This window comes from Populus trichocarpa, chromosome 15 (assembly GCF_000002775.5).
Source record: "Populus trichocarpa isolate Nisqually-1 chromosome 15, P.trichocarpa_v4.1, whole genome shotgun sequence".
In the NCBI taxonomy this organism is placed as follows: domain Eukaryota; kingdom Viridiplantae; phylum Streptophyta; class Magnoliopsida; order Malpighiales; family Salicaceae; genus Populus; species Populus trichocarpa.
Genome location: NC_037299.2, coordinates 2,364,412 through 2,385,845, shown reverse-complemented (window position 1 = coordinate 2,385,845; position 21,434 = coordinate 2,364,412). Strand labels below are relative to the sequence as shown.

At 32.6% G+C, this 21,434-nt stretch overlaps 3 protein-coding genes across 3 annotated transcripts; 2 read left to right on the top strand and 1 right to left on the bottom strand.

Annotated features, from left to right (window-relative positions):
* Positions 1-3,300: 3,300 nt before the first annotated feature.
* On the top strand, positions 3,301-8,603 carry LOC18105601 (extra-large guanine nucleotide-binding protein 3). The gene is made up of 8 exons (XM_024586712.2): positions 3,301-4,395; positions 4,478-4,615; positions 5,619-5,723; positions 5,835-6,020; positions 6,586-6,763; positions 7,018-7,262; positions 7,496-7,665; positions 7,768-8,603. The coding sequence occupies exons 1-8, from the start codon at positions 3,463-3,465 to the stop codon at positions 8,348-8,350; spliced, it is 2,538 nt and encodes an 845-aa protein (XP_024442480.1). The 5' UTR covers positions 3,301-3,462; the 3' UTR covers positions 8,351-8,603.
* Positions 8,604-9,900: 1,297 nt separating this feature from the next.
* On the top strand, positions 9,901-11,541 carry LOC18105602 (U-box domain-containing protein 21). Its single transcript, XM_006374187.3, has one exon. The coding sequence runs from the start codon at positions 10,090-10,092 to the stop codon at positions 11,407-11,409; it is 1,320 nt and encodes a 439-aa protein (XP_006374249.3). The 5' UTR covers positions 9,901-10,089; the 3' UTR covers positions 11,410-11,541.
* Positions 11,542-17,294: 5,753 nt separating this feature from the next.
* On the bottom strand, positions 17,295-19,313 carry LOC18105603 (uncharacterized). Its single transcript, XM_006374188.3, has 4 exons — positions 19,032-19,313; positions 18,863-18,945; positions 17,743-17,798; positions 17,295-17,671 (listed from the first exon to the last, which is right to left on the bottom strand). Exons 1-4 carry the CDS (start codon positions 19,201-19,203, stop codon positions 17,593-17,595), a joined length of 390 nt encoding a protein of 129 aa, XP_006374250.1. The 5' UTR covers positions 19,204-19,313; the 3' UTR covers positions 17,295-17,592.
* Between the last annotated feature and the right edge of the window lie 2,121 nt (positions 19,314-21,434).

The window sequence follows — 21,434 nt, the reverse complement described above, 5'->3', positions numbered from 1 at the left end:
ACTTGATCCAATTCAAGTGGGTGATTTTTTTAAAATAGATATTTTAATAGTGAATATAATATGAATATTATCAAATTCTATCTAAAATCTAATTTAAACTCAATCCAGGATATATGCATCAGTATTATATACAAGTGTGTGTAAAATATTATATTTTTTAATCCTCTCTCTATATATACTCTATTATTTTATATAAAATAATAAATAAAATTCAATTAATCAATGTTCAATGAATATATTATAAATACTTTAATTTTTTACTCAATAAATAACGAATAAGGTATAAATACAATAACAACTCAAAGAAGATATTATTGTATGATTACTTCAATTACTTCTCATCTCTTTGCAATGGTCTATTTTACTTTTTGATGCGGGCAGAAGCTAATTAAATAGAACAACAATAACACACAAAAATCACAAGAAAAACATAGAAGGTTTAATAAGCAAAAAATAGTTGTGGATATGAATCTTGAATTTGTAGTTTTATTTCTTAAAAAATAAAGTATATAATGGTTGCCTCCTCAAAAGATTTACGAGACCTATAAATAGGTTAGAAAACCTTATCCCTACTAAGAAACAACTAGAAATTCAAAAATATAAAGAAAATAAACAAAAAAAATTCGAATTAAAACATAAAATAAAAAAAAATATAAGAAAAATAAGAAAACATGTTATAAAAGGAGCATTAATGCTCAAAACATGATTATGAAAGATTTGATAGTCTATTCAGCGATGTAGTGGTTTCCTAAAATATATTTTTAAAATCAATTATAAAAATTTAAATTCAATCCAACAATTAAATATCCTGTTACCCTAGATTTTAAGGAGCTCACAAGTGTTAGCCATCTAGATCTTTTATGTTTAAGATTTGAGTATGGATAATAATATACATCAATGATTTTCAAAAATAAAACAATGTTTATATTATTTTATGTTTTTCGTGGTTCTAATACTACCATTTTTTTATACCACCAAAGCCTACAGAGATTTTAACATTTTATGTATAAAAAAAGGTGGCGGAGATGAGAGGCTAGTGAAGCCCTGACCCCTGCAAAATTAAAATAAAATAAATAATAATAAGAATAAGAATAATAATAATAATATTCCCCCATAAAACCAGTAAAATTTAAAATTTGACCTCTCAAAAACTTTTCCTAGCTTTTGGCTCCCTAAAAATAATTCACGACTCCTCCCCCTGTACATAAGGCCTCATTTGGCATTTAAGGAAGGGGTTTTGGTACTTAAAAAACTTGGTAATTTTTGCCATGCAAAAAACAATACAAATTAATGATAAATTTCATCAGAAACATATAATTGGTAAAGATAGAAGAAAAAAACAGAAGTAATATTCGACGATTTAGGATTACCGTCGACACATATGGAACTTGAAACATCTAATTAAGATTGAATTTTTTTTTTGTTTCCCTCTCTCTCGTGTTCCTTGAATCATTGATCATCTATTTCATTTGCAAATATCCATTTGCTTAGTGAAGACTTACCAATCTTTACACTTAGAAAATAAGGAAACAATAATCCATAAACATAAAATGTAATTTTTTTTTTAATTAATGTAGGTGTCCGAGCCAACTTACGCGTACCTCGACTAATCTCGGGTCCTGAAGTTAACGACCATGTAAACCTCTAGTGGCTATCATATTAACAACCACATGACTCGAACCTGAGACCACAGGGGAAGCAAACCCCTTACTCCCAAAATCTTACCACTGGACCACCTATTAGATGATTAACTTATATCTTATTCAAAAAAATGTAAATTTTATTCAAAAAACAACTCCTGAAGGTAAGATAATTAATTTTAAAGTACTGCTAAATTTATTAATAAATTTGTTGTCCCACTTAATGATTTTTTTTTTCTAAATAACTAATATTTTCTTTTCAATCTCAAGTATCTCATTTCATATACATGATCCAAGTTATGAGTTTAGAGCAAAACAATGTTATTTTAATTTTAAAAAAATTAAAAAAATCAAATTATATCTTAACCTGGTTGATCATGTCAAACCTAGTTAATCTTAAATTTATTTATTTTCTAAAACTCAACTTAGATAAGGGATTAGGGCTCACGATGGAAAAGTGTTTTTTGTAAAAAAATTTATTTTATTTCTTTTTTGAATTAATGTTTTAAATATTTTTATATCATTTTAATGCGCTGATGTCAAAATAAATTTTTAAAAATAAAAAATTATTATTTTAAAGTATTTCCAAACAAAAAATACTTTGCAAAATAATCATTACTACATTACGAATCAAGCTTTAAATCATTTAAATTTCAAATTATCTTGGAGGTTGGGATGAGTTTAATAATTAAATATATAATAGTCATTTTGAAAAAGTAGTTAGAACTTAGAATAACAATTTTTCTAATGAATTTATCACTATCCTTTTTTTTAACATGTTTTTTTAGGATAAAAACGCCAAGAAATCATTAATATTTAAAATATTAATACACTAAAACTATCCGTGAATTATCAGTCGTTGGATCAAATAGGATAGTTAAATGTCGTGTCGCGCTCTAAAACACGCAAAGTAGTGTACATAAAACTAACGAAGATTGCACCTGACTTGACTTTTCACTAAAACGACACGCCGGCGGGTTAACAGCAAACGTCAACCGACGAAAAAACATTTTTGCTTTGAACACTTGTTAGTTTGTTACTTGCTCCCATTTGAACTACTTTTGACTTTTCACTTCAAGATTGCACCGAAACTTTTGGGCTGCCCAACTCTCTTTTAACTTCAGTCAAAACTTTTGGGCTAACTACAATTCAATACCCCAACTATGATGAAATATCAAACCTACCCTTAGAACTACTAATCTTCCAATTTTAGCCTTGTTATTATTATTTTTTCTCAAAACAAGTTAGCGATGTGGTTGAGCTATAATTGGAGCTTAGTTGTGGCTAAATAAGAAATAAATTAGTCGTGGAGATTTTACGTCAACATGATTAAGTAAGAAAATTAAAATACAAATTAATTCATTATTTGGATTGATTGAATGCATGTTATTAAATAAAACCAAGTTCCTAAATATTTTTTCTAATTTATACCATAATCTAGTGTCTAAGAATAAATTAATTCTATTGATTTCTTAATAAAACGTGATCGAGGGATATAATTGCTAGGTTCATGAAAATTAGATAGTAAATTAGACAGCATCTATAATTTGGGTACTGATTTGAAATCCTTAACATAGCTTGTAGACTTATTCATACCTGCACAAAAATATTTCTTATTTATCCATCATTAGTTACGTCAAATCTAACGGAATAATTAGCAACCACCCGACTTGACTTCTTCTTCCGTTACCCAAATCCGTCTCCTCTCTCTCTTTCTTTGACTCTTCTTCCACTGTAGATTCACTAACCGCTTCCTGCTTTTCTCTTCCATTTTCTCCCACTTTCTCTCATTTTCTCAGCAATCAAACAAACAAAATCTCTGATGGAAACGACGATAGAACCAGAAGGAGGGGAAGAAAACGCGTGGGAAGAAGTAATACGGAGGATGTTACCAGCAGGAGCACCATTACCAGACGAAGATCATCTCGATTACTCAATCGCCATCGAATACGAAGGCCCTCCAGTTTCTTACGAAGTCCCTCGCGTCGATCCGTTAAATCTCAATTCATTATCGATTCGTACTTCCTCTCTCGCTTCCACTGAAGAATCGAAATCAAGACCAAGCATTCCTGTCGCCTCTCCAGTTTCAAGATTCACCAGATTTAGCAACCACAACGGAAACGCTAGAAGATTTTATCCTGCGAGAGTAGAAGTAGAGGAAGGAAATTATGAAGAGGAAAATGATAGGACGAGTGAAGGAGGAAGGCGAGGGAATGTTGTTACGTTTAATACGCCGAAAGATTCGGAGACTGAGGAAGGAGAAGATGAGGAGGATGGCTATTCATCCACGCAATCTGATTTGACAACGACAAGGAGGGAAGAGAGTAAAGGAGTGAAGAGGAAGGGTGGAGTTTGTAGTAGGTGTGGTAAGAAGAATAGATTGAAGGAGAGGGAAACGTGTTTGGCTTGTGAGAAGAGGTATTGTAGCAATTGTTTGTTGAAAGCCATGGGATCAATGCCAGAAGGGAGGAAATGTGTGAGTTGTATTGGAAAACCAATTGAGGAATCGAAGAGGTCGAGTTTAGGCAAATGTTCGAGGATTTTGGCGAGGGTTTGTAGTCCTTTGGAGGTTAGGCAGATAATGAAGGCGGAGAAGGAGTGTGCTGCTAATCAGTTGAGGCCGGAGCAGTTGATTGTGAATGGGAGGCAGTTGAGACAAGAGGAATTGGCTGAGGTTTTGGGGTGTGCGTTGCCGCCGCAGAAGTTGAAACCTGGAAAGTATTGGTATGATAAGGATTCGGGGCTTTGGGGGAAGGTGAAAGAAAGACTGTTAAAGTTTATTTGGTTTTTGAAATGGGTTTATATTGTGTTAATTGTTTTTGTATATTGGATTTCAGGAGGGAGAGAAACCGGATAGGACTATCAGTTCCAAGTTGAATGTTGGTGGTAAGCTTCGGCCGGATGCTAGTAATGGAAATACGAAGGTTTATATTAATGGCCGTGAAATTACCACGATTGAGCTCAGAGTGTTGAAGGTATCTTTATTTCCTTGTTTGTGTGTGTCATTTCGTAATCATGGTGTACAAGTGACTTAGTAATTGTGGCAAAACCAAGTTAGAAAGCCTAGTGCTTTTGCTGGGGATGAGGTGACTGGATCCTACATTCAAATACTATACATGACTGATATGAATCTAGTGTTTGAAACTAGTCCACTCTAGAAATGCATAATTATAGTCATGATTTGTATGAGTTCTGAAAACTGTAGCATGAAGTTTAGTGTGATGCAAGGAATAGTCTTATAGAAGTTCATGAGTTTAGTTGACCTAAAGTTTAACATGGAAGATAGCTTTTAACTTGGGAGGAAGTTGATCTTAGATAGATGATGACTGGGTTCATAAAAATCAGGAAGGAGATTATAGAATCCATGAGTGGAAATAGAAAATTAACGATAGAATTTCATCTATGAACTACCGCAGGGAAGAACCTGCTCCAACAAATACCTGCTAATGTGCCAGCACATTGTAGTAATGGAGCTACAACTTCCTTTATTTTCATTTGGTGCCAAGTGCGGTGATAGTGTTTTTTCAAGACTTTCACTCTTCTAGGGCATCAAATAATCCACTTTGATATTCCCCTACCAATGAAGAGAGATTTGGATGGGAGAAATGGTTGTGTGTGTGTGTGTTGGGGAGACAGAGTGAGATGTTAGTCTTTGTTGGTGGCTAGCAAAAAACTGTTGACATTCCTAACTATTAAAAGAATTCTTTTTTCTTTGAAAATTATCTGAAGATTTGGAGAATTTTGCACAAGCAAACATGCCCTTGGTGTTTTAGTTCTTGTCCATTTCCAAAGTGGCACAACATTGGAAACTGATGACATGCTGTTTTAGTTTTTATACTTGATGTCTATACAGTTGTGATATGTTTGCAGTTTTATGATACGTTTGCCTATGCTTCATTGGCTGCATCATTCAATTCTGATAGTTTGGCTGAGGTCAGGCTTTGGTCTCATTGCTTAAACTGATGACATTCATTTCAGCTTGCAAACGTACAGTGCCCAAGGGATACTCATTTCTGGGTGTATGATGATGGATCTTATGAGGAAGAAGGCCAGAATAACATAAAGGGAAACATATGGGGAAAGGTTATCTCTTAATCTGTGGATAATATCCCTCCCATCAGTTTTTAAGTTTCAATTCAACCAATGGTTTTGAAATGAATTTTATACAGTTGTCATCTGATTTTTGGTAGGCAGGCATCTACTCGATTCATCTGTTCAATATTTTCATTGCCTGTGCCACCTGGAAATCCTAACAGGCCAAAAGAAGATCCAACTACATTTTCAGGAAGGTCTATGCCTGAGTATTTGGAACAAGGAAGGATCCAGAAACTTCTGTTATTTGGGCTGGAAGGATCTGGAACGAGTACCATTTTCAAGCAGGTACATTCATGTTTTATCACTTTTGTTTTGACTTTCTTTATCACAAACATCCATTTTATTAGGTTTCAACTTGATTTTATTGCACACATTCATTTTATTAGGTTTTATTTATTATTTTCATCATTTCATGTTGCTGCTATTATTATGGAAAACACGGTTAACTATACCCCTCTCTTCTATGTAATCGATACCTGTTACTTCCTCTCACTTGTTGGAAGCTAAAGCAGGTATTCATGTAATTTGAGTAGTTGGTGTGATTATTAACTTTTGAATTTTTAAGATAGATACAAGCTATCAGTGCAAAACTGAAAACAATTATCTTTATTTGGGCTATTTTTTAACTGTCTATTGGGGTGCCTCCCAGATGATATCCTTAGTGATCTATTAATGTGATAGCTGTTTCGAAAAAGTAAATATGTTGTTGCTCCTAATGGTCTTTGGCACATTGTTCTTCTGAACTTCTGCTTTACTTGTGATAATTCTTTGCATGGAGATGGGTGTTGGTTTAATGTTTATTGTATTTCTCTTGGTGATCTTGATATTATTTCCTCTTTCAATGGAACAGGGCAAGTTCTTATATGGGAATAAGTTCACTCCTAAAGAGTTGCAGGACATCAAACTCATGATTCAAAGCAATATGTACAGATATCTTAGCATATTGCTTGAAGGACGAGAGAGGTTTGAAGAGGAGGCTTTGTTGGAGAAGAGTACTGCTACAATCAATTCTGAAGAATGCGCTTCAGGTCTCTATACTAGTATTTTGTCATCTTATTCTTTCTAATTTATAATAAAACACAGAACCCTGTTCACTTTTGCATGAAGTTTTCCTAGTTTTGAATAAATATTTGAACAGTTACTATTCATTTGATTGCGAACAATATGCTAGATTGTTAGATCCTTGCTTTCCATAATGATATGAATATGCATAACATGCAAGTAGATGCTGCCTTCAGCCTTAATAAACCTTAGTAAGTGGTTCAGCCTGGAATAATTTCAGGTAAAAGAGAAGTAGAACCAGGAGAGAACTGCATCTACTCGATTAATCAACGCTTCAAGCATTTTTCTGACTGGTTACTGGATATCATGGCTACGGGAGACTTGGATGCATTTTTTCCTGCTGCAACACGTGAGTATGCTCCTATTGTGGATGAGATCTGGAAGGACCATGCTATTCAGGAAACGTACAAGAGAAGGGAGGAATTGCATCATCTTCTCGATGTTGCCAAATATTTCTTAGACAGGGTATGCCTCAAGCATCTCTACTCTTGCTTTGTTTATTTATAAGGGTTAGAAGTTGTCCATGTTCTTTTTTGTGCAGCTCTTCCTTATATTGTCTCTTCCCCCTATCTCATCCTTTCTGGAATTTTTGGAATGGGAGTATAATCATTGTAGATTAGATGCCCAATGTTTTGCTGTGTCAAATATATTGCTCAGTAATATATTAAAGTAACGTATTATGGTATTATTTCTTGCAGGCCATTGAGATATCGAGCAACGAGTACGAACCTACAGAGAAGGACATTTTATATGCTGAAGGAGTCACACAGAATAACAGTCTTGCATTTATGGATTTTTCATTTGATGATAGAAGCCCTATGTCTGAGATATACAATGAAAACATTGACCATCCACCTCCCTTGACCAAGTAAAAATCCTCATTCTTTCTTTCTTTCTGCATCATCTATTACCTTCACCGCTGCTTAGAGTAATTTTCTGTCATCTCTCTGGGAATTTCCCATTGCCTCAGGTACCAACTAATTCGCATAAATTCAAAGGGATTGCGTGATGGTTGCAAGTGGCTGGAAATGTTTGAAGATGTGAGGGCAATTATCTTCTGTGTTGCATTAAGCGACTACGACCAGATGTGGGCCCATGGTGCAGGTCCTCTTTGTAACAAAATGATTGCTAGCAGAGACATGTTTGAGAGCCTGGTTGGGCATCCTTGTTTCAGGGACACCCCTTTTGTGCTCTTGCTAAACAAGTATGATGCATTCGAGGACAAGATCAGCCAGGTCCCTCTGTCAACCTGTGAGTGGTTTGAGGACTTCAGCCCTTTGAGGCCCCATCTTAAGAGCCAATCCCTGGCTCAGCAAGCTTACTATTATGTGGCAGTGAAATTCAAGGAGTTATATTCTTCAATTAGTGGCCAAAAGTTGTTTGTAACGCAGACCAGAGCTAGGGAACGTGCTTCAGTTGACGAAGCATTCAAGTACATAAGGGAGGTCCTCAAATGGGATGAAGAAAAGAATGATAACATGTATGGAATCACTGGGGATGACTCGTTTTATAGCACGGAAATGAGCTCTTCTCCATTTATCAGACAGGAATAAGCCAACTGTTCTGTTTGAACCAGGAGATCAACGAGGTGAATTTGATATTGCAGTGTGATGTTTTTGGTTAGGATCAGGGTTGATTGATTCATAAGTAACCACAATCTGATTTGGGGAGCTGATAATTGTTTTTTTTTTTTTGGGTGGGGGGGAGGGGGATTTATCCCATTTGTATATAGTTTCCGAATAAAACCAGTTTTGTGAATAATGTGACTGTTCGTGGCATTCTATGGGAATTTGCAGTGTTTGGTAACGTGTGTTTTTTAAAAATTATATATTTGTTTATGTATTTAGATTGTTTTAATGTGTTAATATCAAAAATTATTTTTAAAAATTAAAAAAAAAATTATTTTAATGTATTTATAAAAAAAAACACTTTAAACAATAATTATTATTCATTTTTCAAATATATATTTACTAGTTTGGTATATTCATTCAAAGGAGTTCTCTTCTTTATTTTATTTTGTTGATATTATGATAAATATTGGTTTCAAGTGTTAATTTTAGAAATTTATTAAAATAATATTTTTTTATTTTAAAAATTTATTTTTGATATTAAACATTAAAAAATTAATTTGAAGTAAAAAAAATTAATTTTTTTTAAAATATGGTTGTATGGGAAAAACAAACATAATAATACTAAGCGTTTTTGCAAGCTTAGAATATTTTTATGTTTCATTCATTTGGTTGAATATTTTCCTCTCTTGCTTAAATTTTAAATAAGTTTTTATTTTACAAATGAATAAAAATAAAAGAGGCTCTGTATTGTGAAAGATAAGTGGTGTGGTAAAAAGCATTTTTGAGCTGGGCTTTATATTTTATAATAATTCACTGATGTAGGTGCCTCAGTCTTCCGACTGTGTGAACCTTTTTAGACTCTACTTGATTTGGGCTAAACCCGTTCATATATTGATAGAGTAAAATCTATTTGATTATTTCAACTATTCAATTATAGTCAGTTAATGCATATATATATATATATATATATATATATATATAATAGTGCAATAGTACCTTGATGTTTTTATAGCAATAAATTTTTTTAACTATAATCTTATAAAATATAAATTATAAAATTCAATTTATAAAAATATCTTTTTAATCATCTTAAATATGATAGCAATTACTTTAAAATATTGGACCACAGGGTGATTACTATTTCTTTTTAGGTAGTGTATAGCAATTATTTTTTAAAATATTTTTTAAAAAAATATATATTAAAATAATTTTATTTTATTTTTAAAAAATTATTTTCAATATCAGTATATTAAAATATCTGAAAACACTAAAAAAAAATTAATTTAAAAAAAATAAAAAATAAAATAAAATTAATTTTTTAAAAAATACTTTTAAAATAGAAATAAACATTCTTTTAATCACAAAATAAAAAAGAAATTAGAAGAGGAGAATCTTCATCACCGCGTCAAAACGATAAACAATGGTCTTCCCCTCTCTTGTCAACGTTCAATATTCAAAATATCCTTCACAATTAAATAATGAAGTATCCGCATATTACCATTGCAGTACTCTATTCATCCATATGAACGCAAAACCTTAAACGCGGCTTGAAAGCTACACTTTTTGCGCATTCATGCCGTGTTTCTTTGCTTCTTTAAAACCCAACTCAACCAACCCCCATCTCATAACTTTCTTAACTGTCAAGAAAAACCTTTGCATCTTTTGAATAGCTAAAACATCAAGGAAACTGAGCTTCACATCTCTTCTGCAAGCTAAGGGAAATGGTTTTTAGCTGGAAAAGGAAGAGAGCTGCTCAGGAAAAGCTGAAGAAAGGCGAGGAGTTGGTGATACCAAAACACTTTCTTTGCCCAATATCTCTAGATCTTATGAAAGATCCGGTGACATTGTCTTCTGGGATAACGTATGATCGGGAGAGCATTGAAGCGTGGCTTGAAGGTGGGAGTTTTACGTGCCCGGCGACAAATCAAGTGCTAAGGAGTTTGGATCAGATTCCTAATCATAGTCTTAGGAGAATGATTCAAGATTGGGGTGTGGCGAATCGGAACTACGGCGTCGAACGAATCCCAACACCTAGAGTTCCGGTTTCGGGGATTCAGGTCTCGGAGGTTCTTCTTAGTTTGGAGGATTCAGTGAAGAGTTTGAATGGACTACGGTGCCTAGAGTTGGTGCACAAAATCAAGAAGTGGGGCAGTGAAAGCGAGCGTAATAGGCGTTGTGTCGTAGCGAATGGAGCAATTCGTGTGCTTGCAGCTGCATTTGAAGCGTTTGCGATGGATTCTTTTGAAAGCAATGCTACTTTGTTGGAGGAGATATTATCCAACATGAATTGGATGTTTCCTTTTTTCCAACATTCACTTGATACGGAAGCACAAGCACGTTTAGGATCGCAAGATTCTTTACGCTGCTTGGTGTGGTTCTTGAAATGTAGAGATCTTTCGGCGAAGCAAGACTCCATGATTGCATTGAAAGAACTTGCTTCTTCAGACCAAAAGCATGCAGAAGCACTGGCAACCATTGAAGAGGTGAATGAAGTGCTATTTAGGTTCATTAAGGAACCAATTTGCCCTACAATCACCAAAGCTTCTCTTATGGTAATATTCTATCTACTCTCATCTCCTCCCTCCACTAGCACAAAGATCAAATCAGAATTCGTCAAGATGGGCCTGGTCTCTTTGTTATTAGAAGTTACTGTAGACTCAGAAAAGAGCACAAGTGAGACAGCATTAGGTGTCTTTGACATACTTTGTGATTGTGAAGAAGGTAAAGAAGAGGCCTCTAGGAATGCTTTAACATGTCCAGTCTTGGTGAAGAAAATCTTAAGGGTATCAGAATTGGCAACCCAATTCTCAGTCTCCGCCATTTGGAAGCTTAGCAAGCATGAAAAGGAACACGAAGTGAATGTCCTGGTTGAGGCTCTTCAAGTAGGTATATTTCAGAAGCTAGTGTTGCTCTTACAGTTTGGCTGTGGAGGTGAGACCAAAGAGAAGGCGACAGAACTTTTGAAACTGATGAATCCTTACAGAGCTGGATTGGAATGCATTGACTCAGTAGATTTCAAAAATGTAAAACGGTCATTCTGAAACACTGAAGATTTTGGAATATTCTGTTCAAAATCCTCTTTTTTTTCAGAACAATTTTGTAATTTGAAATGGTAAATTCAACATTATACACTATAATATGAATGATTGGACTTGACTACATAATTAACAGAATCTTCTTCGATCTCTTACCCCTTTTCTAGAATATAGTACATAGTATATATATACATAACTACTAATTTAAATACATGTATTTATTTACTGCTTAAAAAAGATTAGAACTTGAGACTTGTTACGGATGTATGTATTTATTAATCCGACACCCTGCATTAAAATTTTTAATTTTGATTATAGATGTTTGGGTTAGTTTACACACACCTGAACTAATCCTTCGAGATTTTAAAATTAAAAACTATGTATACACTTCTAGTGATCTTAATATTTGTGACACTTAAATTGGTGATATCTGGAAAGCAAATTCTGTATCTGATTAATTAAGTTATATTTTTTAGGATTACAAATGTATGTATTTATTATTATATTGAAGTATATGCATTAAAGAATAAAAATTATTGGAAGCTGGACGGAGAAATGGAGGCCACCATACCACCTTTTTGACCTAATAAAATTTAATTTGGATGTTATTTTCCTTGTCAACTCTTTCACGGGGAGTTTCTTCTCTTTTCTTAATCATTCAGCGTGCACAATATTTCACTGTTGTTTTTTGAACTTGTCATGCACATAAATCAACTTCAAACGGCATCTAGTTTCTGTTCTTCTGTTTACGCAGAAAAATATTGCACGTTCAAACCTACAATAACTTGGAAGACTGGGGATTTTTGATCTGTTCAAACTAATTAACGGGTCAAATCGTGAGTTTGTTCATAGCTAGCTAGAGGCTGGCTAGGGAGACAACTATATATGGAGGGACTAAGGATTCAACTTGTTTTGCCATTGAATACGTAAATAACTTAGAAAAGGTCATCAGCCCATCAAATAAATTTGTTTTTATTATTTTTAAATGGGTGTCGTCCTACTGAACAATTGGCACAAAAGCATTTTAAAACCTTTCAAGGGGTGTTTAGGATGGTGATGAAAATTATTTTTTAAAATATATTAAAATATATTTTTTAAAAATAAAATTATTTTTAAAATTAATATATCAAAACAATTTAAAATTATGGTAGGTAATATTTTACCATGCTTGTGAGCATTGAAATTCTAGACTCCCCTTGCTTTTCATACTTCATTGACTAACTAACCTCACTTCACGGATTGAACCAAATTAAGGGTTAGCATGAGTACGGTGCAGCATGATTGAAATTATATTTTGCTATATAAAATTATAATAATTTTTATGGTTATAGTTTGAAAAAATAAATTTTAAAAAAATAATAAATTATAACTTTTTTTAACCAGGATTTTTTTAAAAAAATAAATTCATAGACCCCATGCAAAATTATAATGTGTATTAATACTTGTCTCGCTATACGGAACAGGGCCGCAATACATACTATACTGTTCCTTACAAGATTATATATATACACGTGTTATCAAATGATGATTGTGCTTTTAGTATGAATTTTCATGATTTGTGAATACAAATTTGTGGCAAACTTAATTAAAACGTGTTCCACGTTTACAATGATGTTCTTCTTTAAATTCTTCTGTACGAGCTAGCTAGCTACGAGGTTGCAAATCCATTACGAGCTCTCGCAGATAATTTGATTGGCTAGGCCTTGCGTTACCACTTCATCACGTATGTAAGCAGAAAGTCCTGACTACATATTAGACGTTAGTAAACATGATTGATTTATTGCTTGATTGAATAAATGCTGTATAAATTCAAATGTTGGGCCCAAAATTCTTCTTCTTCTTCTTCTTTTTCCAAAAGTGAAATGGGGACTTGTGTGGTTTCAAATTAAGGTTGACGTTCTAGAGAAGTTGACTCTTAGTCATTAAGATTCGTTTGAGTTCTTGGTATAACTGTATAACGTGGCCGATTTATGTTGCCTTGCGGGTCATGTAAAAAAAAATAATATAAAAAATTATCTATTATGTTTTTGTCGTAGAAAATTAACAGAATTTTAAAACGCGTGGAATTTTTACTATATATATATATATATATATATATATATATATTATGAACTAAGAAATAATTTGTTGTGAATTTACTATATGAATGGAGGTATTTAAAAGGTTGAAGTGGGTGTAGCCCAGATGAAAAACAATCATAAAAATCCACAGTTACTAAAGAAGCTTATTTTCAAGAACAAAAGCTAGGAAATAAAATATTCATTAAGTTTCGTTTTAACAAACCAAGAAGCAAATGGAGTTTTATCATATTTTTTTTGTCAACTACTAAGTTATTTTTATAATTATTTTTAACAAAAATTTCAACCATCTTGCATAGTAAGCTTTAAAAAAAAACAACTTAATTTTTGAGTTTTTTGCCATATTTAAAAAAAAACAAATTAATTTTTGAGTTATTTCCCATACTAGCATAGATCGATTTTTTTTTTAAGATTATCATAGTTGAAGTGGTTGCGCAAATCTAATCCATGCACCTTGAAACTCTCATATATCATATATAAAATTGAGGGATCAAATGAATATATAAACAAAAAAAAAAAGGAAGATTTTTATAGTGATAAGTTGCAACTATGTAGTTATTTAACTAGATTTTCACCCCATTATGTCGTGAGTTGAATTTTTTTTTTCTCACCTTTAAAAAATGTAATAATATTTGAAAGTAAAAAACTCAATGCACTTTTAAAATATTGAATTGATGATATATGTATTTAAAAAAATAATTGAGAAGGCAACAAACTAGATTAACCTGGACTAAACATGGTTAATTTATAAAACTTGCGATCCGGAGCACGAGACCGTGAAAACCCAAATCAAAATAAAATAGAGAGCTCAATTTCAATAAACCAAATATTAAAAGATGAAAATGGACAAAAAAATTATTCAATTAAAAAAAGCAACTAGATTTAACAAAGAATGATAAATAAAAAGACTTGAGATAACCCCAATTATTTTTAAAATTATTAAAAAATCCTATAGAAAACAAATAAAAAAAATTAAATAGAGCTCAATCTCTAATTAAATTAAATGTTGAAGGATGAAACTGGAAAAAAAACATGAGCTTCAAAAAATAAACCCAAACAAATCTTCTAAACCTAGGTTAATGTTCCAAATTCTCAACTTGTTAAATTCTAGATTCAGGTTCAACCAAGAAGCTCATATCAATGTTAAAGCATGAAATCAGAAATATATATATCAATTTTAAAAACTTGACAAGGTAAAAAAACATAACAATAAAAAATATTGGAGGATGAAATCGCAAAAAAAAATCTCTAATAAAATAAATAGTAATCAAAAGAACGAGAATCAAATCTAATAAATTGAAAAATTGAAAAGGTATGAAATTGAAAAAAAAAATCAATTCTATAAAATAATTCAAATAAAAAAATATAAATTGTACTTAGCTCTGTTTTAGAATCTAAGGACAACTTTAAATCATTTAAAGCTGATGCTATTTACAAGTTTGCTGAGAAATTTTATCCTGAAAATTTCAATGAACAAGAGATGTATTATTTTAGATCTCAACTAGAACATTATCAGATTAATGTGATTCATCATAAGAGCTTTCAGGATATGTCTACCATTTCTGAATTATGTCGAGGATTAGCTGAAACAAATAAGTCACAGCACTATCATTTGAATGACAAGTTGATTCGTCTTGTTTTGACTTTGCCTGTTTCCACTGCCACTACAGAGCAGACATTTTCAACTATGAAACATGTTAAAACCGTGCTTCGCAATAAAATAAAAGATGAGTTCTTAGCGGATTCTATGATGATTTACATTGAAAGAGAGCTTATTGAAGATATTGATTTGGATTCGATCATATATGAATTCTATTATACAAAACATCGAAGGGTGCAACTTTGATTGTGTATTTTATTTTTATTTTTATTTTTATGTACTTTAAATTTTATTTTATTTTATATTTTGTGTTATGTATTTGGATTGAAACTCTATTGTTAACTTGATAAATTTATATATACAAGTTAATGATTGATCTTAAAAAATAATTTATGTTTATTTGTATTGTAGCTCAGGGCAGAAAAAATTCCTAGCTTTGCCCTTGCATGCATGCACTGTGGACCAAGAGACAATTAATTGTAAACTTGCACAGTTGCTTTGCTACATGTTAAAACGTATGGCAAAAACACTGTGGAAACACTATATAGTTACTGTGGACACAGACACATTGCACTATGGATGACACTGTAGCAATAGAGTTTTTGCACTGTGGACGACACTGTAGCACCATGGAGGCATTCCCTGCCTAGTGTTGGTCAATGATTGCGGCTATGGGCATTGTCTTCTCTTCCAAGAGCTACTAGGGTTGGCTTGACAGCCGGAGCCAAATCGTTTTTCAAAGGTGCTGGGTCTGGCTGCGTAACCATACCCAAGACATTGGGTATGACCGTGTAGCCAGACCCAACAGTCATACACCATAGGGGTGTTCCTTGCTATGTTTTTGGTCAAGGATTGTGGTTGAGGGCGTTGCCTTCTCTTCCCAGAGCTGTTAGGAGACCTTGTGGACACAAAGTGTTTGACTGTGGGCTATTGGTTTGTGTTTGACTGTGGGCTATTGGATCCTGCTGACACTAGAACCCAATGGTGTTGGGTCCTGCTCAACCCATTAGAGTTGGGTCCTGCCCCAAGCAGGACCCAAAAGCTAGGGGCGTTGCCTTCTTTGCTAAAAGCTTATGGGTCTGACTTAGCAGCGGACCCAACGCTCAAACCAGACCCAAAACACTTTCAAAAACTGCCAAAGCGTTGGGTCCTACCTCCCAACAACATTAATTTTTTGAATTTGTAATTTTTGAAATAATTTTTGACAAGCCAGGCCCGAGAAATTTAAAATTTTTAATTTTTTGATTTACTTTATGTCGCACCTGACATCGCAACGGCCTTAAATATTTCGATGAAAAGAACATGTTTCTGGCATCTTATTTTTTGGTGGGAAAAAGTCTTGTTTAAGAAGTCGTCACCTAGTATTATGGTTATTAGGAACCCTAACTGGTCAGCAGAGATTCTACCCTTAACTTTGCTAACAGTTTGTAGAGCTACAGTCAGTTCCAGCCACTAAATTTTCCCATTCTAGAATCGGTGCCACCTGCAGGCCATAAACTAACGCAGCTGCTTCAGCTTCATTCACAGATTTTGTGGCTGTATTCTCTTATATGCAGAAACCATTGGTTGTCACTCTGAGTCTAACAACGATACAAATTCTTTTATGCTCATCTTCTAACATTGTAGCATCTGAACTGAATCTGTAATAGCCTTGTTGCATTGGCTTCCATCTGCCACTTCTCTTCTGGATTTCTCACAGGTCAATCTTCTAGTGTTCTGCTGCAGTTGTTTTGAAGCATATCCATGCCGATCATCTTATTTTGTGCCTTCCAAACTGTCCAAGCAACAGTTTCAACTACTTCTCAATCCTTGAGAAGCTAGCTAGAATATTTTTTAGTCGTTTTACTGTTGCCCCATAATGGATGCTTCAGTTTTTTGACCCATTGATCCATAGTTGTTTTCTGATTTTCTCCTTTATTTTTTTTCCTTCTCGTAGAAGGATATACTTTTTGGTATTCCTTGGGGCAAATCTTCACGGAGAGACCACCTGGTATTAGTATATATAGGTAGTTTTTTATAGATCTTGTCTTTTAACTTCTGCCCAAAAATTCTTTAACCATCAACTCAAGTCAGATGTTTCTCACGGAAAGAATATCCAAAATCATTTAAAAAAAATACAAAAAGCGATGGGGAGGATTATTTAACTTTGGTTTTCATGATTTTTGAAACAAACACAATGGAAGTCATTTCCCTGACTGGACACGAGGAGAATGTAAAACCAAAAAGGAAAACGTCTGGTAAATTAGAACAAAAACAATATCAAAAATAGAAAGTGCACTTTTCCAAGCACTTTTCCAACCTGTAGTGTTCGTAAATCGTTCTGTCCTCTCCCAAGAGAAAATGCAGTAGCCTAATGCTAGGAGAAATACATGCCCCGCATGCATAAGAGATGGAACTTGCAAATACATGATATTCATATTTATAGACGTAATGTCAATATTCAATACAAAATACAGCATAACTACTTCTCTGCCCCTAGAAATGAAATGGGGATGGATAGCTGAGGAAAGGTTACTGGTTCTTGTACCTCTTCTCCACTTCCTCCAAACTCTGAATCTCCTTGTAGTATTTGCATATTCGATAAACACACCTGCAGGCACATATAATGGCACATGACATGAATGCAAATAAAAAATCAAGCATTTTCCAAACCAGACATACCAGTAGAGAAGGCATGCTGAAACACAGAGAATCACATTCCTTTGAGCTTTGTAAATCTGCACAGCAAACCTCAATGATAAGCTTATGTAGATTCTAGTATAATAAAGAATAGCAGTTTGCAACATTCATTCAAATACATTCTCCTAACACAGAGCCTCATGAGATGTATATTCCCACTTGAACTGGAAGTTTTCAGAATGATGCAATGCAACAAACCTCCAGTGGTTAATTTGAAAGTTAACTTTATGAGACAAAGTTCTACTTGGGGAAGTGGGTTGGGGGGAGAGTTTTGTATGTTCCTTCCATTTCAAATGAGCATGCAGTTATTTCTTCTAACACTAACTGCATTGACAACAATACTGCACCCTGCCCTATGGCCCCTATCTCCAACACACACATAGTGGAGAGTCCTAAATGAGAGAGATTACTGGCTCAATTCTGTTCTTCCAGAAACAGTGGCATGTACCAACCACTTTCAGACTCCCAGGCAATACCTCTTTTTTGCAGTCAATGATAATCAAGCTGTTTGGACATTCATGATGCTACTAGACATAATAATCTACATCTTCCAAATCATACAATCATTTTACATATGAGAAAGACAAACAACTAAACCGCTTAATCCAAATAACACCTTTTGTTCTATTCTGATAGCTTGATACATCTTGTAATGGCTCATTTAGCTGTTCAAGCGAGGTGGCAATAAACTAACAGTACAAGACTTGAATATACACAAAACTTTGGAGGCAATAACAGAGGTTACGAATAGGATCCAACAAAGCTTCAAGTATTCAATAAACAAAGAGAAATCATCGCAACACTTCATAACCATAACATAAAGCAACACATCCCTCGCCACTCAAAAAAACCATAAGATTCTTAGCAATTTGCCCACCATTTAAGACAACCTCCACAATCCCAGCTAAAAAAAATGTAATCTGTCAGGTCCCTAGTCCCTGTTCTATTCATTTTCTCTAATTCCTTCAATGAATTTAACGGTTCCTGGATAAAGTTTATTAATAATCGCAAATCGCAACAAACCCATGAAATGTTTCTTACACAGAGAGGGGAGAAAGAAGAGGAAGAAGAAGAAATCAGCAATCAGATCAAAACAACTTACAGATTTCTCATAACGATCTCTTTCAGAAGCAGTGCAGTTCTCACCGGCACACATCAATCGATGTTCATTCTTCCAATATATATCTATCCACAACAAAAACAAAACCAAACCCAAAATTTAGAAAGCCGAAAAGAAAACAAAAGGATTCAAAGAGAAACGAAAAACAAACCCAGGAGCTGAAATCCGGCAAAAGGAACAATAAAGAGAGCCGGCTGGAGTAGGAGTGAGATGAGGGAAACCAATCGGTCCTTAAGTAGCTTAGGCGAGGGTAATGTTAAGAGTGCCGCTATAGCTGCCTCTGCTGCCACCACGTACGTCAGTATCATCCATTGCAACGCCATTTTCCTTTTCTTTGTTGCACTCTCTTTGATTTTTTTTCTTTTTCCTTCGAAGGACCGACTGTAGAGGTTTTATTCTGGTTTTGCTCAACATGCAAGGTTTTTTTTAATTATTATTTTCTTTCTTTATATTTTTTATAGATCTTTTAAGCTTGATTTTGTTATTTTCGTTATGGGCCGTTGGATTGGGAAGGTTGAGTTAGAGAGAAAATTCAGTAACACGTGTGTGAGGAGGTCGTTTGTTTGGGAGTGTAATTGCGGTTGATTTTTAAAGTGTTTTTTATTCAGAAATATATAAAAATAATAATTTTTTATTTTTAAAAAATTATTTTTGATATTAACGTATCAAAATTATCTAAAAACACCAAAAAAATATTAATTTGAAGCAAACAAAAAAATAAAAACTTTTTAAATTTTTTTAAAAGCTTTTTTAAAACGCAAAAACAAATAGGGCCAAATTTTACATGAAAAAAGATTCTCTAATTTAAGAAAAGAATTTAGATAATTGTAGAATATTTATAATATAATGTGGTGATGATAATGGTAACAGTGGTAACGATGAAATTGGGTTAGGGATAATACAAGAATTGATTTTGATTAACTTGTTAAATTCATGATTTGTATAATAAAATTAAGTTAATTTTATAAAAAAAAATTAAAATAACTTATTAAACTCAATTATCAATCAATTTAAAATTAAAAAATAAAAATCAATAAAAAAACACATTAAAAATGACTTGAATCAATCTGAGATAATCTGTTAAACATGCGATTTACATCATAAAACTGAAATAAATCATAGATAGCAAATCAAAATAAATTATAAAGTTTAATTTTCAATCAATCAAATATTAAAAGATAAAATTGAAAAACAAATCGATTAAAAAAAGACTAAAAAAACTTCAGTCTACTCTGGTTATATGACCTGGGTCATGAAACAGGGTTACAGAGAAAATTAAAACAAATTATGAAGTTCAATTTTCAATCAACATAATGTTAAATGATGAAATAAAAATATCAATTAAAAAAAAGCCTGAAAAATCCCGAATCAACCGAGTTAACCATCCAAACTTGTGATCTAGATTATAAGACTAAGATAATCTCATAAAAAACAAACAAATTATAAAGTTCTATTCCTAGTAAATCTAATATTGAGTGATGAAATAAAAAAAATATGTTATTATTTACGAGGAGGTGAACAATAAATTATCTTATCTTTTTATTTTTATTTTAATTATAAAATCCAATCCATGATAAATCTAGTATTAAAAAAATAAAAATAGAAACACAAAGTGAAATTGTTTAGATCCTAATTTTCAGGTTAGGAACTTAGGATCCTTTTCTCTTGGTTTACCCATGTTTTGGTTGGTCTCGCTTATTTAGTGCATTCCTTCATCACCACGAGTATTCATCGTGTTCTTAATTTCTTTAATCTTTATTTCTCTTTTAAGTGCATTCTTAATGTTTTTGTTAATTGTTTTCATCTAATGTTTATATTTTATGCCAAGAAATGACGCAAATTTGAAGAAAATTCAGCATAAAAGTTAATGAATATTAACAAAATTGTTTGAGTAATTTGAGGTCAAATTGATAAGATTTATAGGTTTGATATCTAATTAAAAATGAGTATGTAAGTTAAGGATTAAATTGAGGTTTTTCTAATATTTAATTTAATGCTATGATGACTATAAGAGTTATGCAGATAAAATTTCTAATAAAATTTATTAAAAGGATTGAATATTTGATATTTATTATATCAAAAACTTCATTAATTATTATTTAGAGAGAGAGAGAAACAGTTAAATGAAGAAATTTAAGAAAAAGGAGAAAGAATATTAAAAAGGAAACTGAAAATGAATGAAATAAAATAATAAAATAAATATTGTTCATGCACTTAAACAAATCAAGTCCAATTTCTTATATAGTATTTTTTTTAAGTTCTTAATTTAATTTTCTTATAAATGGTAAATGTATTTTTGGTATAAAAGGAGGTTTTTATAATATTTCTTTAAAATGTAAAGAGGTTTTTTATTAAATCTTTAAACTTTCAAGAAACTACTGTAATTTACCTTATAGACACACATTAATATATATATATATATATATATATAGAGAGAGAGAGAGAGAGAGAAGAATACCTGAAATAAGTAATTAATGGCTTTGGAAAGTGGAAAGAAGAGGATTTTCAACTGGGATTTTGATCTTTATTTATTATTATTATTTTATGAAATACA